Raw genomic sequence first — 23,069 nt, 5'->3', positions numbered from 1 at the left:
AACGGCGACACACGAATTACAAATGTAATGTCCGACTACGTTGTTTACAGAGAAAACGTTATTATATAAACATTGCTGGTTATATCTTAACTCTACATGTAGCAATGCTACCCATCTAGTAACATTAGAACGGTTTCAAAACTTTTTAATTGACAATTCTATGATGAACAACTAAAACATCATCAATGTGTTCAGCTGCGACCAATTTGACAATATATACAATATATAGTAAAATAGTAACGGATCGTTCAATGCAATTTTATACAGATATAAATTCATCGACATTCAGAGCACTTGTATCTATATCACGCACGTAACATATAAACACTTAATCGTTTACACAATTGTATACGGTATTGACAATGTAGTGGATCCAAAGCATTCGTCTACTTTTTATGTACTTAACTATGTTAGAGATAGGATTATGGATATCTTTAGTTTTAGATTGAATATAATAAACAAATCTGTACCATGATATACTTGATACAGATACTACCATTGATGTATAATTTAATTAAACGATTTCGTTATCGTTGAAAGGATGGTTCACTTAAAGGTAATTTTCTTAAAAATATATATCCCCTATATGTGATAACAAAATCCTTGTCCCATGATAACAAATACAGAAACTGCAAAGTTACGAAATGGTATTTATTAGAAATGAAAGTAAATATAAGGAACGACAACTCTTAGAAGAGATTGAGATGATATCACTACAGACGGATTTTTTGTCGGTGTCGGGTAAAATTTAGACCCCACTTGTATCACCCGGAACTATATCTATTTTTGTCTGTTAATGACATTTGTTCAATCAATTTCACATTTATAAAATTGCTGATTATTGAATGTTATCTTAGACTGACACACAAAATTATACAAATATCAACATAATTGGCATTTTGCTTCTCCGTTGAAAGTTCAAAACAACAGTTGTTCATTTCAATAATTCGCAAACTTTTCAATTTTAAACATTTTACTTGCCAATATTTTACAACTCTGGTGCAGTTGAACAAAAGTAACATGATCATATTTGTATGCACTATTACTGACAATATGTATTCTGATTATGCAATTATTGAGCCCTTGGACAAAATGCAAAATATACGAACAAATGTTTGTTTCAGCTTATGCATTTCACATTTTTTGTATCAAATAATCATTTTATTATGCTAAGTAGTATCTAGCGCAAGTACTCCTACCGTGTGTTTGGCCAGATGTGGATTTATAAAGGCGTGGATATTGGTGTCCTTTTGACCTTTGTATGTGAATATGCATTATATGTGTATATATACATATGGCGGCAAATTTGTAGCGCACAAATATGGCATAAAGTAAGGCATTTTGATTTATATAAATGCCAATGTTATATGTTATTTAGACATCGGAATGAAGTAAGTAAAGTTTTGAAGATTTAAAAAAAAAATACATTATTTGCCCAACAATCATCTGGTGGACTATCATTCTTCGCTAAAATACTCGTCTTCTAATCATGAAATCAATAATCTATAGTAATAGTATTTTTGATGTTCGGGATGCCTCAATTAGTCTATAATAATAGTATTTTTTTATGTTCGGGATGTCTCAATTAGTCTATAATAATAGTATTTTTTTATGTTCGGGATGTCTCAATTAGTCTATAGTAATAGTATTTTTTTATGTTCGGGATGTCTCAATTAGTCTATAATAATAGTATTTTTTTTATGTTCGGGGATTGTCTCAATTAGTCTATAATAATAGTATTTTTTTATGTTCGGGACGCCTCAATTAGTCTATAGTATTAGTATTTTTGATGTTCAGGATAACTCAATTAGTCTATAGTAATAGTATTTTTGACGGTCATGATGCATCAATTAATCTATAGTAATAGTATTTTTGATGTTCAGGATTCCTCAATTAGTCTATAGTAATAGTATTTTTGATGTTCGGGATGCCTCAATTAGTCTATAGTAATAGTATTTTTGATGTTCAGGATTCCTCAATTAGTCTATAGTAATAGTATTTTTGATGTTCAGGATGCCTCAATTAGTCTATAGTAATAGTATTTTTGATGTTCAGGATGCCTCAATTAGTCTATAGTAATAGTATTTTTGATGTTCAGGATGTCTCAATTAGTCTATAGTAATAGTATTTTTGATGTTCAGGATGTCTCAATTAGTCTATAGTCATAGTATTTTTGATGTTCGGGATGCCTCAATTAGTCTATAGTGATAGTATTTTTGATGTTCGGGATGTCTCAATTAGTCTATAGTGATAGCATATTTGATGTTCGGTATGTCTCAATTAGTCTATAGTCATAGTATTTTTGATGGTCATGATGCCTCAATTAATCTATAGTAATAGTATTTTTGATGTTCAGGATGCCTCAATTAGTCTATATATAGTCATAGTATTTTTGATGTTCAGGATGCCTCAATTAGTCTATAGTAATAGTATTTTTGATGTTCAGGATGCCTCAATTAGTCTATAGTAATAGTATTTTTGATGTTCAGGATGTCTCAATTAGTCTATAGTAATAGTATTTTTGATGTTCAGGATGTCGGGATGCCTCAATTAGTCTATAATAATAGTATTTTTTTATGTTCGGGATGTCTCAATTAGTCTATAGTAATAGTATTTTTGATGTTCGGGATGTCGCAATTAATCTATAGTTATAGTATTTTTGATGTTCGGGATGTCTCAATTAATCTTTAGTAATAGTATTTTTGATGTTCCGGATGCCTCAATTACTCTATAGTAATATTATTTTTGATGTTCAAGATGCCTCAATTAATCAATAGTTATAGTATTTTTGATGTTCGGGATACCTCAATTAGTCTACAGTAATAGTATTTTCAATGTAGAGAATGCCTCATTATATCTCATATTAGTTTGCTACAATTTACACCCTTTTCTTAAAAATATTTTTTTTTACATATTTGGACTTTTTGCCAGTTAGTTGTGTGCTGTCAGTAAAACAACAGTTATTTGTGATGTATACTACTAACATATCTGTTTAACTGCATCACGGTAATAATATATTGGCATTCAAAATATTAATTGCCATACTATATAAGTGAATCGTAATAAGTATCCAATCCCCCACAGAGTAAATTTAATATGAATATCGATTTCCATTCTTCATGTTTATCTAATAACAATAACATATACCTGTGTGTCATGTGAAGTGATTTTGTCATTTAATCGTCAAATTAATCTCGCTGAAGCTTTATTGCATCGATCGATCGACAAGAGCTAATCTGACAAAGATTAAACACTTTGGCCACCCAGGCTGATTAGTTCCGGACATGCGCCGTTGCTAAGAGAATCTTTGAGTAGACTAGAATGTAAATATTGGTCTTTTCTGTCTGCCATATGGTAGTACATTGGTTTGTTGATTAGATCTGTGTGTTTATAACTGACAGTAGTACATGACCCGGGCTCCTCCGTCACCCCCGACGGAACAAAAGTACACACGTGTTCGCCGTTGTTCATAGAGCAAGTTTCACTTTTACATTTTCTACCTGCAATAATAAATATATTTCAGGAATATGCAAATTAAACCCATCGTAGAACCACTTAAAGTTTTGTAATATACGTACAAAAGGAAATATTTAAATATTTCATTTTCAGATATTTTTTATTTTAAAAAGAACCCCTTTGAAAATCAGAGGGCGAAGTTATGGTTACATAGATCTTATTAAGTCAACAAAATCCTATTGATGTCAAGTCTTGAACAAAATTAATGTTATGGAGATTTTACATAAGAAAAATAAAAGTCAGATTCATATCGATAGATGGTAACTACAAACAAAACCGTTTCAACATGCATTGGATAACTCAAGAGTAGTCATGTTAATTACATGCGTAATTATTCCCTACTTTTAAAAGAAGTGAAGCTTAGTGGTTGGAGTTTCGTAGTGAATTCGCCAAAGAGCCCTCCAACTATGGAGATGTCATTGCTTTAACTGACAATCTTACATGTTTTACTTACCTTTTCGCCCCTTACAATATCTGTAGCTGAAAAGCCCCACAGTAACAACGGCACAGATGATAACGACTGCCACTGTCAGACAAATAGTCAAAGGTCTGGGGAGTCCGTCAGGGCCTGTCAAAACAAGGCGTGGTTTTATATGTAAGGTTTAGTAGCAAAATCAGTGGAAACGACAGTTTGAAGCTTTCACAAGTTCGTGTACTGTGCATGAAGTTGTATTTTCTCTCTTTTATTATTTTTATGTTGCAATATCTAAAAAAATGGATTACTCTCTTACATTTTCTGTGGGTTTTTTTTCAAAGAGTAGATAATTGGTGCATTCTATCTATTTATCACTTGTGATACCTTGATGCCATTTCTGTAGAATTATCGAAATTTAAGTAAAGAAAATAATATTGTATTTGTACTTTTAACTGCTTCCCCTATAGATTCCTGGGCCATTATGACGTCACAATATCCATATGACATCACACAAGACCCGGCACAAACATCGTCACTGTTCCGGCACAGACATGCTCGTGGTGAGTAGATGAATGGGTCTTCTGGTGTTATCTTGGAACGACAAGGGTGACGAAAAAGATGTGTTATATGGTGAAATAAATATCAAGACATTGAAAAGATAAACTATGACATATACATTTATTGATCTTCAACTTACGTTTATAATTATCATTAGACTTACCCAGATTTGGAAATTGCCATGCTTCATCGTCTCAAATAAATGGAAAGGCTGTGAAAATAAACAAAATTATTATTTTATTCATTGTTACTACCTAATCCTTTTTTTTTTTTTTTTTTTTTTTTTGTGAAATATCCAAATTACACATTGTCAATTGTATTAAGCTAACGCATGTAAAGGAAAAGCTATAATCTTACATCATTAGGTATGACAGTTATTTGTACTAAGTAAAATCAAAACAAATTGAGTAATCTACATTTATTTAGAATAAATACGCCATGTTAATAACAAGATGAATCGGGTGGGTAACGTAGTGATAAACAGAAGATAGATTTAAATATCTGGATGGTCACCTAAATTCAACATCATTTGAATAATTATAAAACATATTACCTTAGTAGACAGCTGCTTTGAAATAACGTTGTTATTGAGGACCAGCTCCACATTCACCCCCGGGAATTTAAACGCCCTCGGGGGTAGGTCGTACTCTACATATACTTTAGTGACGTGAAGGTCAGACCGAACTTCACACTCCACTCGTGTCGTCCATTCAGACGGAACTATCCGGCTAGAATCTGAAAATTGGATACAGCCTTATTCTTAGAAGGGTCAGACCGAACCTCACACTCCACTCGTGTCGTCCATTCAGACGGAACTATCCGGCTAGAATCTGAAAATTGGATACAGCCTAATTCTTAGAAGCACTAAGGTGTATTAATAGAGTAGATAAACGTTTAGCACAATGACACATTTTAATGATTTTATTTTGATAATAAACATCTTACCACTCCAAGTCTCCATAGTGGCAGAGCTAGCAGATCCCCTACTGCGCATGTGCGGAAGTGAGATAATCCGGAAATGGTACACCGAGTTAGAGAATACGGGTGACAAGGTAAAGTTGTAAATGGTCTGAAATAGTAATTCTCTTTAATTGTATGTTTTAACCAGATACTGTTTGAAAGTTATAAAAGATAACGAACAGTAATAATCAAGAAATAATGTAAATCTTTTGTATATTAATTAATTTCAAAGACATGATGTAAGCTTTATATCGGATGTTAGAATAGTCCGTTATTGGTGGTTTTCTTTCGAAGAAAAGACAGGACGTTTCTGTAATGCATTGATTTCCCTACCTGACATTATTGGTTTTGCGGTGGCTGTCTGCATGTGATTCAAAATTATAATAAATGGATATGGTGTTTTTGATAAGTTCTTGGATTCAGTGTTTTGCGTTATCAGTAATATTTACAAAGTAATATTCACCTGTGTGTCAGCCATCACGTTAGAGTTTCTCGTGTCGATGACGAAACATTTACGAACGCCTTTAGCAACGCCTCGGATACCTTGCATCGAAATTTCATAACCTTTAAACTCACCAGCATCTTTTAAAAAAAACAGCAAAACAAAATGTGTTTAAAGTGTTATACGAAATATTAATAAGAAATATGTTTAAATGCCCACTGCTTTTCCGAAACAAAAAATAAAAGTTTCTTAAAAACAATAATATGAAAAGAAAATTTATATCGATGGCATGAAATAAGGTAACACCAAATAAATGCAAGTATTCCTGCGTAATCTTTGTTTAGAGTGAAGATTCATTTCGCTGTTCTGCCGTCTGGCGCAGTGATAACAAACTAACGAGCGGTTTTTAGGACGACGGCGGGAAACATAATACGACCCGCGTGATGAAAATTAACATTTAATTAATTCATTCTAATTACATTGTTTAGGAATTGATAATAAGTATACCATTAACGTTAAGTTAATAACTTTTGCGACTATGCAAAATGATCAATCTCGTTTTACATTCCCATTTTAAAAATCAAAAACCTTTTCGGAAAGGTAGTGGGCCTTTAAGAATTTAATCCTCGAACAACAGAGAGTGTGTTTGAAGGGTAGCGTGTATTATCAACGTCAGAATTTAGTTAATTCATCCATTTTAAAGACGGCTAGTATAATGATGATTCGTACATGTTGATGTAGAGAGTATACGTACAATGAGATAAGGGCCACCAGAACACCGTCAGTGCAGGTCGTGAGGTCGAGTTGTGGTCAGTATCGATACTGGACTGGTACACGTTCAATTTTATAGGCAGCGCAGGTCCGGAACCGGAAAACAGGTCAGGGTGGCGAGATTCAAACCTTCGGACGGCACAATCTGTTTGAGTTAATACACCGTCAGTAAATTATGACATTGGTCAGGAAATAATTCACATGAATGATAGTAAAGAAGATAAATGGTACGCATAATAAATACATTGTAATTTTACAAAGATGATCTTCATTTACTGTAAAATGGAAAGCAAAGACATGTTGTGGTATTTTGGATAATACGTTCTAATTATAAACATTGTTTGTCAACATAAGTGTAAACATTTAAACCCGCGTTAGAATTGCACCTGCTGTCCCTATTGCATGATCGTCGACTAAATTTGGATCTTATCTTTTCTCTTCTGCCTAACTGACTTTATCTTTCCTAATGCCTCCATTGGCACCGCCTCACTTTTGGCCTCGAGTTGAGCGTTTGCCCCTGTGAGGAAGGCTCTGGGTTCTGTCCCCTGGCCGAGACACACCAAAGTCTATAAAAGTGGTAGTTTCTGCTCCTGCTTAGCGCTCAGCATACAGGGAGTTGGACGACTGGTTCGCCCGTTATCAGTATAATGTGACCGGGTGGAGTATGTTGCTTGGTATCTTCGGCGGAATGCTTCAGTGATATAGCACTATAAAAAGGGCAACAGTACCACTATACAAGAAGACACAACATGAATATACCGCAGTCTCCCAAAACACGTACCTCGCACAACATACACGCAACACACCCCATACATGGGAGACCGTCCTTACATGATTTAACTGTTAAAAGGACGTTAATTAATTGAACAAACAAACAATGTTAACATTTAAATAGGATTTTTGTTAGGCATCGTCTTACCATTGTAAGTGTACACGGTGCATGAGACATTCGCCTGAAAATAAAAAAGAAATATCTGTTGTAAAATATGTAAAAGTGTCCAAATCTAAATCCTTTGACATGGGCTGATATAAACACTAAATAGCATCAACAGTACTGCCCATATTATCTAACAGAAACTTTGTAAACGTAGACAATGCTCTGTAACTTGATATGAAACTAACCTCACTTAGATAAAATAGCAATAATCCTCTTTCTACTTCACATAGTACTTTGATTAATCTTCTTATGGTGTAGGGATGTTTATTGGGTTCTTTCTGTTTAAAAGATTGAATGGTGTGACAAGAGGCACTAAAACTAAGTTAATATATTATTATTTAATGGACGTGTCTTCCTTTACCTTTCCCGTTTATAGGGGAGGTAAGATACCACTGGATTTTAATGGAGTACACCCACTTACAGTAGTGTAACACTATATGACATCTTGTGGTGTAATCGTGGCACACATTATTTGATGACGTCATCAATTTTGGCGTCTAATTTACATTCCTGTAATGATTACACGATGAAACTCTTTCTAAATAAGTCATAGTTTATATTATAGAAGCAAAATATTCACAATTTCAATTATCAAATATTATATATAAATTAACATATGAACATTCGTAACATTTCCTTCCTTTGTATATTTCAAGAATAATACGACTGGAGTCCATGTTCCTACTTTGAAACTTGTTTTAACCATTGAAAAAGTACAAATTTCATGGATACATAATTTCAGTCAAACGCCATAATGTCGATACCGATTAATTAGGTTCCATCTATCGGAACATTCCACTGAACAGTTTCCGAATATTTATTGGTATGTTTATGTAGGACCCGATATCGGAGAAAGAATTTGTCGTATATGACCTCAAGAAAAATTACTAACGCCCTTGACGTAGAGACATAAAGTTACTGTCGTGAGATCTACAGGCATGTCAAACATTTCTCCTTAAAACTTCATAGGTAAACAAACTACTTTACTATCACAAATCAGTCTGTTCCTGAGTTCTCACATACTACTGTAGTTTCATCTAAATTAGGTGATATATAACCGCATACCATAGCAATCCAATGACATTCCTGGTATAATTAATATTAGATATAATACTTTAAATGCTTTTATTATCCATTAATTTGTATGGGATCATATTTCCTAAGTTTAAATTTTAATTATAGCGGTAAAATGTTTTTATGTAGTCCTAAAAATCTATAAAATTCTGTATTTAATAAACTAATCCTTCGATTACAGTTAATGATCATGCACATCATACCACACATCATGCATCAGTATCTCCTTCAACAAACAAAATTGATACATTTGTTAGTTTTCCTTGGTTAGATAGTACCTACCTGGGGAGAACAGTCGATTGTATTCCTGCTACTCTCCGCTAGGTGGAGCCAAAAACAGAAAATCGCCTGAAACATTTGCGGAAGGACGAAACTGTCCAAACAAACCATTGTATCAGGAGAGACCAACTGGCTGCAAATGAGTGATGTATTACCTTTATGTCAGGGTACAAAAGTGGCAGCGGGGGAGTGACCATATCAATTGTTCTTTTAATTTTCAAGAGTTGACTGTTTACTGAGCGATTCAGTCGTGCAGGAATTAACAGAGCTTTGTCTACACGCGACGGTAAACAAATCAGGAACGCTCAGCGTGAGCTATTTAGTGACGTAGAGGTGTTATCGGTTAATTCTGTCCCTTAATGCCACTGTTTTATATAACTTCCGGTTTGACGTATAAATTGACACTGACATTGCTTTACGCCATACTTGATGCTCGCTCTTCGCTTTATTTATCCACAGTTTACTGTTTGGCGAAAATTGGTCCATGACGTTTCTAAATACTGCATCTCATGTGCTTTATGCTGACAAACATGGAGTGTTTAACTGTCGGAATGATAACAAACGTTTAGTAGGGTAAGTGTTTTGCACTGGCGTTAATTGGAGCTCTTACGTAACAACGTGGCTATTTATGTCAATAAAAATTTGAAGCTGTTGCTAAAACTCTTGTTCAATGGGGACTACAGAGATCGACGGAGTTCGCATTAGAGTGCTAATTTGTATTTAAGTTTGACATCTCATCCCAATATCAGTACAATTGATAGATGTGATGACGGTAACAAAATAACGACGCTTCTGTGGTTGTATTAGAGGTGTAAGTAACAAATGGCCGATGTGGTGATACCTGTTCGACATTTTGAATTAAAAAATTCATTACAAAGCTGATGAAAATAGCAAACCTTTTAACATACGATAATCAACACAAAAAACATAATGTCGAGCTTATCAAACCCACTATTCCATGACGACAAACAGCATTAAAGGTAGGTTTCGCCCAATGAAATATAAAGACTACGAAATTGAAATTTATCCTATACATAGATATAATCTTCAGATCATTTTCAATGCATACAGCGAACGATATGGGTGGTCAGTTGCCTAGCTTGACCAGGAAAATACTCCTCTTAAAATAGAGTGAAGCCAAGCTTTACATAGAACATGACGTATTTTTTTCCAAAACGAGGCCGCAGCAACAAACGGAAGCGTGCAACAAAATGTCAAATAGAAGTGACAGTCTTGCCACGGCATGTTTAGTTAAAAAACAACAACAACAAATCGAAGTGCGAGGGACTGTTTATACATATCATATAATCTAAAACACTTCATGTTACTTTCATACGCTCGCTAACTTTGTACACCAAATATACATGTAGTTAGTCTGCGGTTGTTTGTGCGCTGGCATATGTGTTGAAATTTAACTCGCCACGTGCAATGGCGTTACACGAGTCCCAACCGATCCCGGCAAGTTCCGCTTGAGATGTGGCTTCTGTTTCTTCTATTGCTACATGTCATCTCTGAATTCAATTCCCTATAGATATCTTAGGGTGCTACCGAATCCATTATAATTTCCTCCACTTTGTTGCCGATTCAGATATTTTTTTTCCAGCTCACACACTTTCGTTCAGCCATTTTGTTTACTTTTAGTGCGTGACAATGCGCATGCGCCAAACTTCGACAACGCAATCCATCGCAGCTTCATTTGCATATTATTTTGTCTGACGGACACCGTAATAAATCAAGGATTTCCTTCAATTTTGGATTCAAGACACATTTGTTCAATCTCAAACACATTAAGAAATTAAATTGAGATATTTTAATATGTTTTTTTCATCTTTTCTTCCGCTTATCGAATTTCACAAAAAAATATTTATTTGGTTTGGCGAAACCTACCTTTAAGACTATGAACGTCAAACCCGTTCCACATTCTACCTTTGATGTCAGGCATTCAACAATCAGAAAATAATATATAATCAGTTCAACATTTGATATACGACGTTATGCATTCGGAATAAAATTCGGTTTAAAGTTCAATTCTCATAAATTGCGAACGAGCTTAAACTACATTCGACAAACAGTATTTATTATCTTGTCGTTAATATTCATACTATAAAGAAGGTTCAGTTATATCACTTATATAATCTATTTGTTGTAGTTTCCAGTTATTTAAATACCATAGTTTATAGTGGACATAGCTAGATCATTCAGTCCACAGATAAAGCCGAAGTTGACACAGTCTTTCTTCAATTCTTTGTTGTTAACGTATTTAATGTAAGGTTTGGTTCGAAATGAGTGAAATAAATATTTCGGTGAATCAAGGTAAAATCATACCAACACAATCGATTGCGAATATAATACACTAAAACTACAATGAATAGAAATGAATCCTCATTCTCATTATCAGCATTATTAATCAAAACTGTTCATCATCATCATCATCATCATCGTCGTCGTCATCATCGTCATCATCATTATAAACCATCTATGATTCCCATTTCTCATATTCAACCTCATCGTCCTCAGTCAAACCTTAATCGTCCACCTTACCGTTATCATCATCAACTCAATATTCTTTCATACCTACACGTGTAATACTGGCTGGTCTAGGGCAATACACTCATGTCGCCTGAGGCTGTATTACATGACTACCCATGCAATAAAGCCTCGTGACGTCACGGCGTCAACAAAATTTCTATTTCCTCAGTAAAAATTTAACATTTTTTTTTCCACAAACTTGACTGGTATACTATAAAAGATGCAATCAAAGGAATTTTTGTTGAAAATCACGTAATTACTTTCAGCCGTGGATTTCTTCGAAAGTTGTAAAATTGCAATAAAACGTGTAGGTTACTGGTATGAAAGAAAAATACTCTTTCATAAGTGGATATGAAGGATAGGGATATTCTACCCGAGGGTCACAAAATGTTGCAAAACCCTCGGCAAGCCTCGAGATTTACTACATTTTGTGACCCTCGGGGAGAATATCCCTATCCTTCATATTCGCATATGAAAGAGTCTTTTCTTTCATACCTACACGTGTAATACTGGCTGGTCCAGGGCAAACACTCATGACGCCTGAGGTTGTATTGCATGGCTACCCATGCAATAAAGCCTCGTGACGTCATGACGTCAACAAAATTTCCATTTCCTCGGTAAAATTTTAACATTTTTTTCACAAACTTGGCTGGTTTTACTATAAAAGATGCAAACAACGGAGTTTTGTTGTTGAAAATATCACGTATTTTTTCATGTACGAAATATTGACTTTTAGCCGTGGATTTCTTCGAATTTTTATCAAAATGGCGGAATATTATAGTTGTAAAATTGCAATAAAACTTCGAGGTATGAAAAAAAAAATACTCTATCATAAGTGAATATGAAGGATAGGGCAAGCCTCGGGTTTTACTACATTTTTCGACCCTCAGGTAGAATATCCTTATCCTTCATATGGATCCATATATGAAAGAGTCTCCCCCCCCCCCCCCCCCCCCCCAACCTGCCCATCCAATCACATATTTCCTCATTGTCATTGGCATCAATTTTTTAACCAGTAAAGGTACGAATGGCAATAAAACAATATATCGACCCTAAGTCTTGACAAGTACGGGCATTATTTTGGGGGGTTTAATTTCCACATGCACCACACAGTGTAAACATTTGGACTATGCCCCAGTGAAATCAGCTGATGATTAGTGATTATCTAGCGTGTGACTGTCCTCAAGTGAACCAACATCTTCATAAATCCGTACCAACAGTTTAGTTTATATAGCTTGGACATCATGGTGGGGAGTCTGAACTGGTTCGTCTGTATCCTGGTCCTAATCTCGGCTGTATACGCCAAGTAAGTTACACTGTGACGTGTGCTCTTTGTTTACATTTTCTGCGCAGTACTTCCAGTTGTACCTATACATTACACGTGATATTTAGCGTACTATTAGGTATTGTGTAGTGTTAATGAAAATGATAAGTGCAAAGTAAGAGCGTGTATAGCTATAGTATTCCATTAACGTTTGAGTTGTCAAAATGTCTTTATTGACATCAGAGTCGACCTACTTTCGCTTTGTAAGTGGGTCACTGTAGAAGTTTTATTATCGGTCACACGCAGGCGCCTTGATAGGCCTAACGGCAACATCAATGGAAATACTTATTATAAGTATATATATAATAGTGATTATGAGGGAAAATATCACAGTATCGACCTATTTAAAAATAAAATGAATAAAAGTATTCAGTAGATCACGTAGAACTAAACACTTAGTTCATGTACCTATAAGAAAAGTCTAACGCAGATACGCGGTCTGGTCCCAAAGTAAATAGACAGCCTGGTCCAACAGCAGTTACTGCTATACTATAAGATATTGTACTGTAGACAGAGAACTAAATGTGTTTCTATTGTATACAGACCCTGGACCTACCCTGAGGATGTGGAAAGGGCCACGTATCTATTCAGGTCAGTCAGATTAAATATATACTATATAGCTAGGTTACCTTTAACTGTGTCATGTCGTGCGTTATATATATATTTTCTTCACAATTTTTTTTCAAATTACTGCAAATTAAATTTTACATTTGATAATTTTACAAACGATGAGCAGTAATTATATTAATTAACAATATCATTTGTTTTGTGCACTCTTTGTCAATTTTGAAATATTTCTTGAGATGATAAAAGATGGCAGGAAGAAAAAAGATTTATCTTAACTTCATTTTTTCAATCCTCGCGTATTTATGTCACCTTCATTTAAGTGGGGCAATGTACAACAATATAGATTGTTGTAGAAAAACGTTGTAATTCAAGATTGTTGTAGAAAAACGTTGTAGTTCAATTTATAGATGAGGTCAATGGGATGTTATAGCATTTAGTCAACCAGCGATTCATTTTTTTTTCATTTTTTTTTTTTTTTTTCTTTTTTTTTGCGCTACTGATATTTATTTTATTTTAGTATCCGAAGACCATTAACAATCCTATAATGTGTGTTTATACATCTAAGTGAATAGATATTGATGATGATGATTGATAAACTTGATATAATTATGGTGAGTCAGTTGTCACTGACCCGATCTTATGTTTGTTTTAGAGCATGGAAGGAAAAGTACGGGAAATATTATCCGAGCTTCCGGGTGGAGGACCAAAAATTTAAAGTGTTTCTGGGAAATCTCAAAGTGATCAACAAATTGAACGACCAGCACAAGTACGTACACATTGTGTACATAACCATTACCAGGCCAAATAGAGAGGAAATGTTAAAGTATTGTCAATAAATAATTCGATGGACAAAATACTTACTAAAGTAATATGAATTGCAGGTCGGCGCATGGCAAATATACTAATGAAGATGCGTTCTGAAGATTCTATTTTGTACAACTCCAATTATTAATAGTCATGTTGATTGTGACACATTCTCAACTTTGACACACTTCAACTGATTCACATTTCATGTTGATTGTGACACATTCTCTCAACTTTGATTCGTGTAGTGATCTAATGATAATAAGTCATTATATCACGTCGCCATTTGTATACCAGTACTACTATCGGCCATGCTACTTTATATTAATACATTAAGTGTAACCGTTTTAGGGGAGGTCCAGAGTTTGCCCTGAATCACTTCGCCGATATTTCACCAGCCGAGTTCAGGTCCACTATCCTAATGCCAAAACGTGTACCACCAAAGTTCGAGGAGGAAAGGTACGAGATCTAGGAAGTTGGCGTTACAAATATTTCACTAAATATACATGGATTAGTATAATAATCACCCACCAAAATCGAAACGACAAATTACAGAAAATAAATGACAAATGTATTTTTGTCCCGATATTTTGTTTCCAGTTACATTAAGAAGTATTGAATTCCTATACAGGTATATCAAGCGTGAGGTCGTAGACAGAGCACCGGAATCATTCGATTGGAGATCCAAGAACATGGTGACAGCGGTCAAGGACCAAGGTCTGTACCACAATTCATCTTAACGCATGGAATCCATTGGCTAAACGTTCAGGGTTAATGTCATGTGTTATCGATTTACATATGTATATGTCACAGACAAATCATCGCACAACTGTTTCGGATGTTTACAATATAGCATTAAGTCATTGCGAAAGCACCACTACAACGCACTTCTCATTGTCTGTGAAAAATACAAATGTCAAAGTTTTATATCGTCATTTAGTCAAACAAAATTTTGGAACAAATACGATAGTTTCGCCGATTTCGAAGGAGACGATAATGCGAGAAACCTTACTGTTGCTGTGCAGCACTGCAATATTACATGCAAACAAGAAAATTGTATTTATTGTTTTTAAATTTCTAAATGTCTGTTTTCTTTAACTTAATTAATTACAAAAGAAGTCCTATATGTTGTCTTTTCAGGATCTGCTGGATCATGTTGGGCTTTCAGGTAAGATACTCTTTGTATTTATTGTGTGTAAAAATGCGGAGAATTCCGTCTTTGCATATTACAGAGTTAGTTCCCTTGCGGGTATGTATCGATTGTTACGTCATTATTTTGGGAGCGCAATTCACGTCGTTATCTCGGAAACGTATGACGTTACGCTCGCAAACACATGACGTCACAATCAATACCTACCCGCAAGTGCAGATAACTCTGTAATATGCAAATTCGGAATAGAACAAACGAAATTTTATTGTCTTGTTATTTTTGACCACTTTGCTGTTAAGAATCTTTATTGTTCTGATACTTTTTCCAGTACAATCGGTAATCTGGAGGGTCAATGGGCGATGGCGGGGAAGAAACTAACCAACTTCTCCGTGGAACAAATCGTGGATTGTGATGGCATGGAGGACGTGAAGGGGTAAATAAAAGTTATATCTACATTTTTGTCTCATTCAATTAAAACGTAATGTTAAGATTAAAACCTTACAGAAGGTCATTGCTAGTTAGCACTTTTCTATTTTTACATAAGTACAACATCAACGTACAACGACTAGGTAATTTGAGTTTTAGTTTTCCCGTAATCCATTTAGATGTAAGTGCATCGACAGTTTGGTGTCTAGAATGGAAATATGTTTTGTTCTTGTAATGTTTCATGACATTTTGATAACGGTAAACCATTAGATATCTGTCGTTAAGATAAAAAATAAAAACTTGATAAATGAATCATCACATAATGTCGATTTAACAAGAGTAACACAATAAAACCTGTGTGAATCTTGTTTAACGGTATTCCGTCTTTGCATATTACAGAATTAGTTCCCTTGCGGGTAGGTATCGATTGTTACGTCATTATTTTGTGAGCGCAATTCACGTCGTTTTCACCGAAATGTATGACGTTACGCTCGCAAACACGTGACGTCACAATCGATACCTACCCGCAAGAGTAGATAATTCTGTAATATGCAAATACAGAATAGAGATAAGTGAACAGGAAATTAGTCATTGTGTCTTCGATCACACTGAGATTTCACCTCACGAATTCCCAATCCGATTAAAACACAGACCTTCACCCTCGTCATAATTGACAACTATCCTCCATGGAGTCCTATTCTGGTGGCGTTTAGTTGTGTTGCTTACATTTACCAGGGGTAATGCTGACTGTGGAGTGTTTGGGGGATGGCCTTATCTAGCCTACCAATACGTTATGAAAGCCGTGAGTCAATTGGATTGTCATATTGTTTCTTTACACATTCTTTGCTAGACAATACTTGTGATAATTGATAATACTTGATAAATTTGGACTATTTCAAAATATTGAAAAATCAAACTAAAGCCAAAATTTAGACAAGGCTTGCGTGTTATTAGTATTACGCTTTTGTAATTTGCATGGCTAAATTCAAAAGTAATCCCCTGAATAAAATCATACAAAATTGAAAGAATACCTTTAAATTGATCTGTTTATCAAGGGTGGTTTGGAGACGTGGGAGGACTATTGGTACTGTTCTGGTCTAGGCGGGGCCCCGGGGACATGTGAGGTCTGCCCTGCGCCCGGGTTCAATGACAGTCTGTGTGGTCCACCAATCCCCTACTGTAACATGAGTCAAAGTTGTGTCTTCAAGCTGAATAAGTCCAAGTTTGTGCCTGGATTTAAAGTCAACACGTGGAAAGCTATCAGCGAGGTAAGCATAAACATCTAAACACTCAAGCTTACGTGTTTAGATCCGTTTGAATACAAAGTCGGGCAATTAACAATTTTAATCAACCGTCCACCATTTTTATAACAAGAGGGTTTTTTAGAACACGCTGCATGATCCAAGCAAATTAGCCTCATCGACATCAACTTACATTTGTTTTAATTACAAGCGGTATAGTTGCTTTCAAGTTCTGCCATTCTATTTTTTACCATATTACGTGTAAATATTTACTTTCAGAACGAGACAGTGATTGCTGACCAGCTGATGCAGATAGGACCTCTGTCCGTCGCCATGGACGCTGAACTGTTACAATTTTACCACAGAGGAGTCTTTTCTTCCTACTTCTGTTCAAAAACGAAACTAGACCACGGTAGGTTAGGGACAGAGGGCTTTGTTATAATGTAATTCGGAGGTTGTTTTAGATTTATAGTGTATTAGTTTTATTAGTTTTGACCCCAAATGTTAAATCTTATTTCAATGATATGGCAAAGTAGAGTTAGTAAAGTGGTTTTTCTACTTTCCAATATTATGTAAATAGTATTATCAGATTGTTAGATTGTTGACTTGGTGCTATCATTGCGCAAAATTTTGTTTAATAATTAATAAGATGGATATAAATCCGATACGGTTACTTTAAATACAATGACTCCATGTATGCAAATTAGGTATTTGTATAAAAGCATTGTTGTTTCTATATTTCGTTTTGTTCCTTTCTTATTGTGCTTAGCTGTGCTGCTAGTGGGATTCGGGGTAGAGAAGGGATTATTTGAGACCAAAGATTACTGGACCGTGAAAAACTCATGGGGCCCCAAGTGGGGAGAAAGTGGCTACTTCCGGATTAAGCGTGGAGACGGGATGTGTGGCATCAACACTGCAGTAACGACTGGTGTATTGGGAGCGTAAGCATGGCGATGCCGTGGTCACGTGATACATAATAATTTTATGAAATACAGGAATTTAACATTTGCTAAGAATCTGTGATAATTATATTTTTCAATGAAAATTTTGATATTAGATACAGTAGTCTCGTAAATAGAATTATTAATAAAGTAATGAAGATATTTTTGAGGAGACACGAGAGCATGCGCATAGCACACCGATATCTGTAACATCTATCTATACACCCTGTGTGTTTTGTAGAAGATCTACAGAAGTACGATCTCCACAACCTTGATCTATAAAAATGGATTTGAATTTGAAATGTGTGTTTTAGCCATTTAGATAGCAAATATCGTTATAGTTCGTATAAAACTGAATCGAATTATGTAACTGATCATAAGCCTGACCTAATTAGGTGATTGGTGTTATCAAAAAAGTTTTGAGAAACAAATGGATTCATACTATACTCTTGTGAGTTGCTACTTTCTACCGACAGTGATGATATTCCATGTTCTCCATTATTACGACAGAGACACTTTTATGAATACTATGTTATTGCACTTTGTAATTACAGCGGATTTAAATATTCCATCTCTGTGTTTCGTCTGCCTTGTACCTTTGATATATTTCAAAACATTATACAAACCAACCATGAGATTAAAGCACATTCCATGAACCGCCACACATATCAGTAACCTGATTAAACTGCAGATTCTCGCCATTGTTGCTTTATTTTTTCACACATTGCTGGATCTGGCAAAATCACATGAAGGGTCATGCATTGGCGAAATCCGTTGTGGCCAATCATATATCACAAGATTATTTTGCGGTGACGTAAATACTGCAGATTGACATGATCAATAAGACATTTCGCGATGAGTGTTAACTTCGAGATGATGCTAAGATTGTGTCGCCTTCTTCGAAGAGTTTGTCAGATTGAATGTACAATGGAGTGAAGCTGCAATTTAATCGGACTGCCCTCTCACCATTGACAACGAATTGTCCAAATGTGATTTAGGTTAGGAAGTATTATTACTAGTTGATCATGGTGCTGTGTATGTTTGTTTATAATGACAATGCCCGGTTCAGGATGTGATGTAATTTGTATTTTGTAATAAAGTGTTTGATGTTTATTAAGACATTATTTCTGTTGTTTGTCTCGGTCGTGAAACTGTTATTTCAAACTTAAGATTCAGCGTTAAGTTTCTACATATTCTTCTGGGGCATGTGAGGGGTATGTATATAATAAATGGAGTCAACAACAAGACAGTGCATCCTCAAAAATGTGACGGAATTCAACATGGTAACTGAAAATGTATGTAAAAATTGGAATGGAATGAGCTGAAAGTGGTGAACTTGTTAAAGTGAAAGTTCGTGTTAGATAAAGAGCTGTTCGGGATTGAAATCTTGATGACAAAAAAAAATATCTCGCTACACAAATGTCATTTTCAAAAACAAGAAATAAAAGATAAGAAAGTTTCACCTACACTGCACGGACACCTATCTGAACAATGTCTATCTGTATTTAACCCTACTGTGTCGGCGATTACATGTCAGTCTCCTGTCTAACTGTCGTTTACATTCTGATCTAGTGTCCTACTGATAAGGAAAGAGAACACCGCCGTGTCACGAGGTAGGCAAACGGTAATATCTCGTAATAATATTCATTGACAAAATCATTATGGGTTTAGTGTAAAATTAAAAGTAAACGTTTGACTACCATACATAATGTATCCTTGTATCTGCTTACCTTGTAACGATTTGACGGAATACGTAACTGAACCATTCTACAGATGTATGATTCTTCTAAACTTAATCTATGTTTATAAGCAACCTGGTATCCCTTTGGAACTGTACCAATCACTTTATGTTCGCCACTTCCCATGCAGCATCTTTGCTAGTAAAGGCTTCTGATTACGTTACACCCCCATGAACTTCGCTGAGTGTACATTGTCAGAGCTTTAGCTAGTGAAGATGTCCATGTAGATACTTAAGGTCCTTGCCTCTCCACTTTAATGTTCGCCACTTCCCATGCAACATCTTTGCTAGTCAAGGCTTCTGATTACGTTACACCCCCATGAACTTCGCTGAGTGTACATTATCAGAGCTTTAGCTAACGAAGATGTCCATGTAGATACTTAAGGTCATTGTCTCCCCACTTTAATGTTCGGCACTTCCTATGCAACAGCTTTCAAGCCAAGGCCTCTGATTACGTTACACCCCCATGAACTTCGCTGAGTGTAACGTTATTAGAGCTTTAGCTAACGAAGATGTCCATGTAGATACTTAAGGTCATTGTCTCTCCACTAGCCCGGTTTTGACAGTATGTTGGCGACATAGATCCAAGTTAGGCATACTTATCTGTACTCTTATTTTTAAATTCGTCCATTTTTCCTTTTTGTACCTCTTGACGTGGAATGCATGCATTCCTATTGCATAAAGTTAAGCTGAAATCCGTATTATTTGAATTGTACTTTGGTGAGAATTATGTCAGGAAAATCTAAAATGGATACATGTTTTCTTTCAAAACAGAATTAGACGAAAGTCATCATGCAGGGCATTCTACTATTAATCGTGTAAGTATCACTAAACAGTTTTCCGAATTTGCATATTACAGAGTTATCTGCACTTGCGGTAGGTATTGATTGCGACGTCATGTGTTGCGAAGGTAATATTCGGAAAATAACGCCAAAAAATGAAACACACAAAAATGATTTTCAGGACTGTTTTCTTTCTTTTTTTTGATATTGGCTTGCTATCGTTGCCAATGTTTGCTTTATGAATGACGCCTGATCTCTCATAAGCTACAAAGGGAAATTACTCTAATTTATAAACGCATACAAAACATATTATGCCCAACAAAAACAAATCAGATCATTAGTATTATTAAGAAAAACTGATGTAGTTCATACATTTATTATTTATTTTGTATTTAGGGCAACTAGTCTAACATGCACTTTGTCACTGGACTTGGAACGAGAAGCAAGAGAGGCCGAAACACATGAGGTGGATCTGAATCATCTTTATGATCATAACGAGGCTTTCAGGAATCTCACTAAAACTGGAGTTCCGCACAAGCGAGGTTAGGACTTTGATTTGAGAAACGTACATCGGCAGATTGTCAGGTTTAAAATTAAAACTTTTTTTTTCAGTTTTCAATTAACAGCCTATCAGCCGTCAATTTTTATCAATTATTCATTAAAACACATAAACTACTCTATATAGAAATAGATTGTTAGCGGAAAACGTTTGTTTAATTTCATTTACCATTGTACTGTCCAATAGCCAATGCACCTTATTGTTTCTCCAAGGGGAGTAACCCTGTGTTTTATTTTCGTAGCACACTACTATTGTAAAATGTAGCATGTTGGTATAAGAAACGTTATAGTAATTCCCTAACTATTTCAGTCATCGGTATCATCTCAGCGGCCTCTGTTGGATTCAAACTACTGTCTGGTGTCGCTTCCCAGGTGGACTTGTCACGTGTTTGTGTAGTTGGGTTTTCTAACATGGGGAACCGAAAGCTAGTAAATCCGGAATGGTACCTTTCACATGGAGTTCTCAGAGAACCGTTGCCTAGGGAGATTCCGGCTGGACATGGTGGTGTTTTTACATTTGAGAAGACGCATTGTGAGTTTGTAATTCTATGCTATGCTAGTAATACTATTCGTTATTCGACCACAATTTTGATCTCGTTGTTCATTTGATAGCTTCAATAGCATTCTTTACTGTAAATAAATGACATATACAGTGTTTTGAATGAATAAGAACTTTAATTAACAATAAAAAATAAGAAAAATATTTTATTCGATGATTAATTAAAGTTGGTGTCTAAAGCAAGTTGTTGATTAGACGGATTAATGCATTGCTTATATTTATAAGATCTTCTCGTCTAAGACAGTATTGAAACATTCCCGCCCAGACCTACGAATAATTAATCATCAAGTTTATGTCCCGTGTGTCTCTGTTTCACCAGACGCTACATTCGGCACTGCCGGGGTATTTACTTACACGATTGAGAACACTGGCCACCAGGTGGCGGTAATGTGGGATATCCCGATGTTGTACGGTCCCTACTCCAATATGTTTAATGTCCACGTGAGTATGACCTTATTTAGACGAAAACTTTTAAATTGATTTACATGCACATTCGGTATATCTTTGCTCCATTTACACGGATGATTTAAGCTCTGGTCAACAAAAACTAATAAAACCGGTAATCACACAGAAAATTAATAAAATTCATTACACAAGGCAGAGATGCATTTTATCCGATGAAAATAAAATAAGATATCATTATTTTGTGGTGACGTAATTAATATCTTCTGATAGATATAGTTTCAGACCACAACTTAGCCTTGTGGCATCTCCTACACCAGAGGTACTCACTCAACACAAAAGTAGTCACCAGGAATCAGATGCGAAATTTGAAGTTAAAAAGTTAGTCAACCACACCATGCTTCAGCCAATCATCGTTCTTGTTACAGATCATGGAGGGAGTTACAGCCAATGAACAATTGTTTGACCTACTGCGACAAGACGAAAAAACAGTTGAAGTATGGAATTCTGGTCACTGGTTGTCAAGGAACATTGATGGTCTCCAAGTACACGGGGCGATGACCAATCAGGGTAAAGCCTCATTTCTCGTACAACTTGTTTACAATATCACGGAACCTGCTGCACAACGTCGACTTTGGTAAATTAAAATGTTTTTGGTTTTTCTTTCAAGTAAAAATGAAGTGTTGTGATGTATTATTTGTATGTGTTATGTTTTCCCTTAAGATTCACTTGATTTTCCGGAAGTTTTTAGTCTTACACTTAAACAAACACACGATGATAGTATGAACTTCTCGCTGTATATTGGTCGCCATCCGGTATGCGAGCGTCCGGTATGCGAGGTCACCTTTAAGTGGGCCAAGTCTGTTTGGATAAAGCCATGGTCAAAACCAAATGTCATTTAGCAGATCTGACTTCATCGTAAACCTACGTATCTTGACGAAATCAAATATGATTGTTTTGAACACCTACAATGTTTGCTGCTGGAAGCAATATGCCTAGCTTCAGCATGTTTAAAAATTGTTCATCCCATTCGAAAATCATGAAAATAAGATAATAAAAAAAGATAATAAAATTATTTGCTTAATTATGACAACAC

At 35.3% G+C, this 23,069-nt stretch overlaps 3 protein-coding genes across 5 annotated transcripts; 2 read left to right on the top strand and 1 right to left on the bottom strand.

Annotated features, from left to right (window-relative positions):
* Nucleotides 1-3,074: 3,074 nt before the first annotated feature.
* On the bottom strand, nucleotides 3,075-9,080 carry LOC138315080 (uncharacterized). 2 transcript variants are annotated; one of them, XM_069255826.1, is made up of 10 exons: nucleotides 8,956-9,080; nucleotides 7,582-7,615; nucleotides 6,646-6,807; nucleotides 5,913-6,031; nucleotides 5,435-5,558; nucleotides 5,043-5,224; nucleotides 4,653-4,700; nucleotides 4,378-4,522; nucleotides 3,967-4,084; nucleotides 3,075-3,496 (listed from the first exon to the last, which is right to left on the bottom strand). In XM_069255826.1, exons 1-10 carry the CDS (start codon nucleotides 9,061-9,063, stop codon nucleotides 3,247-3,249), a joined length of 1,290 nt encoding a protein of 429 aa, XP_069111927.1. In that variant the 5' UTR covers nucleotides 9,064-9,080; the 3' UTR covers nucleotides 3,075-3,246. The 2 variants fall into 2 exon arrangements, with proteins under 2 accessions (XP_069111927.1, XP_069111919.1); XM_069255818.1 differs by having other exon boundaries at nucleotides 3,075-3,500; nucleotides 3,971-4,084.
* A 3,494-nt stretch (nucleotides 9,081-12,574) lies between these two features.
* LOC138315056 (cathepsin L-like) lies at nucleotides 12,575-19,051 on the top strand. The gene is made up of 11 exons (XM_069255787.1): nucleotides 12,575-12,787; nucleotides 13,349-13,396; nucleotides 14,025-14,138; nucleotides 14,528-14,635; nucleotides 14,808-14,893; nucleotides 15,317-15,344; nucleotides 15,655-15,759; nucleotides 16,488-16,554; nucleotides 16,808-17,020; nucleotides 17,273-17,405; nucleotides 17,763-19,051. Exons 1-11 carry the CDS (start codon nucleotides 12,726-12,728, stop codon nucleotides 17,936-17,938), a joined length of 1,140 nt encoding a protein of 379 aa, XP_069111888.1. The 5' UTR covers nucleotides 12,575-12,725; the 3' UTR covers nucleotides 17,939-19,051.
* A 302-nt stretch (nucleotides 19,052-19,353) lies between these two features.
* Nucleotides 19,354-22,666, top strand: LOC138315064 (uncharacterized). Of its 2 annotated transcripts, none has more exons than XM_069255806.1 (6): nucleotides 19,354-19,558; nucleotides 20,447-20,490; nucleotides 20,851-20,996; nucleotides 21,323-21,544; nucleotides 21,891-22,012; nucleotides 22,402-22,666. In XM_069255806.1, exons 2-6 carry the CDS (start codon nucleotides 20,465-20,467, stop codon nucleotides 22,612-22,614), a joined length of 729 nt encoding a protein of 242 aa, XP_069111907.1. In that variant the 5' UTR covers nucleotides 19,354-19,558; nucleotides 20,447-20,464; the 3' UTR covers nucleotides 22,615-22,666. The 2 variants fall into 2 exon arrangements, with proteins under 2 accessions (XP_069111907.1, XP_069111901.1); XM_069255800.1 differs by having other exon boundaries at nucleotides 19,355-19,547.
* Nucleotides 22,667-23,069: the final 403 nt, after the last annotated feature.

Source organism: Argopecten irradians, chromosome 1, assembly GCF_041381155.1.
Source record: "Argopecten irradians isolate NY chromosome 1, Ai_NY, whole genome shotgun sequence".
Classification (NCBI taxonomy): Eukaryota; Metazoa; Mollusca; class Bivalvia; order Pectinida; family Pectinidae; genus Argopecten; species Argopecten irradians.
The sequence above is the reverse complement of the archived record's forward strand: the minus strand, read 5'-3'. Positions and strand labels throughout refer to the sequence as shown.

Excerpts from the sequence above, each read along its gene's own strand:
- LOC138315080 (XM_069255826.1), bottom strand. The coding sequence starts at position 9,063 with ATGGTTTGTTTGGACAGTTTCGTCCTTCCGCAAATGTTTCAGGCGATT. Across the intron at positions 5,559-5,912 it reads ACGTGATGGCTGACACACAG|ACCATTTACAACTTTACCTT; the intron begins GTGAATATTACT and ends TTACTATTTCAG. Across the intron at positions 4,085-4,377 it reads TATAGGGGAAGCAGTTAAAA|GCCCTGACGGACTCCCCAGA; the intron begins GTACAAATACAA and ends TTGTTTTGACAG.
- LOC138315056 (XM_069255787.1), top strand. The coding sequence starts at position 12,726 with ATGGTGGGGAGTCTGAACTGGTTCGTCTGTATCCTGGTCCTAATCTCG. Across the intron at positions 14,139-14,527 it reads AAATTGAACGACCAGCACAA|GGGAGGTCCAGAGTTTGCCC; the intron begins GTACGTACACAT and ends TAACCGTTTTAG. Across the intron at positions 16,555-16,807 it reads ACCAATACGTTATGAAAGCC|GGTGGTTTGGAGACGTGGGA; the intron begins GTGAGTCAATTG and ends CTGTTTATCAAG.
- LOC138315064 (XM_069255806.1), top strand. The coding sequence starts at position 20,465 with ATGCAGGGCATTCTACTATTAATCGT. Across the intron at positions 20,491-20,850 it reads GGCATTCTACTATTAATCGT|GGCAACTAGTCTAACATGCA; the intron begins GTAAGTATCACT and ends TTTTGTATTTAG. Across the intron at positions 22,013-22,401 it reads CCAATATGTTTAATGTCCAC|ATCATGGAGGGAGTTACAGC; the intron begins GTGAGTATGACC and ends TTCTTGTTACAG.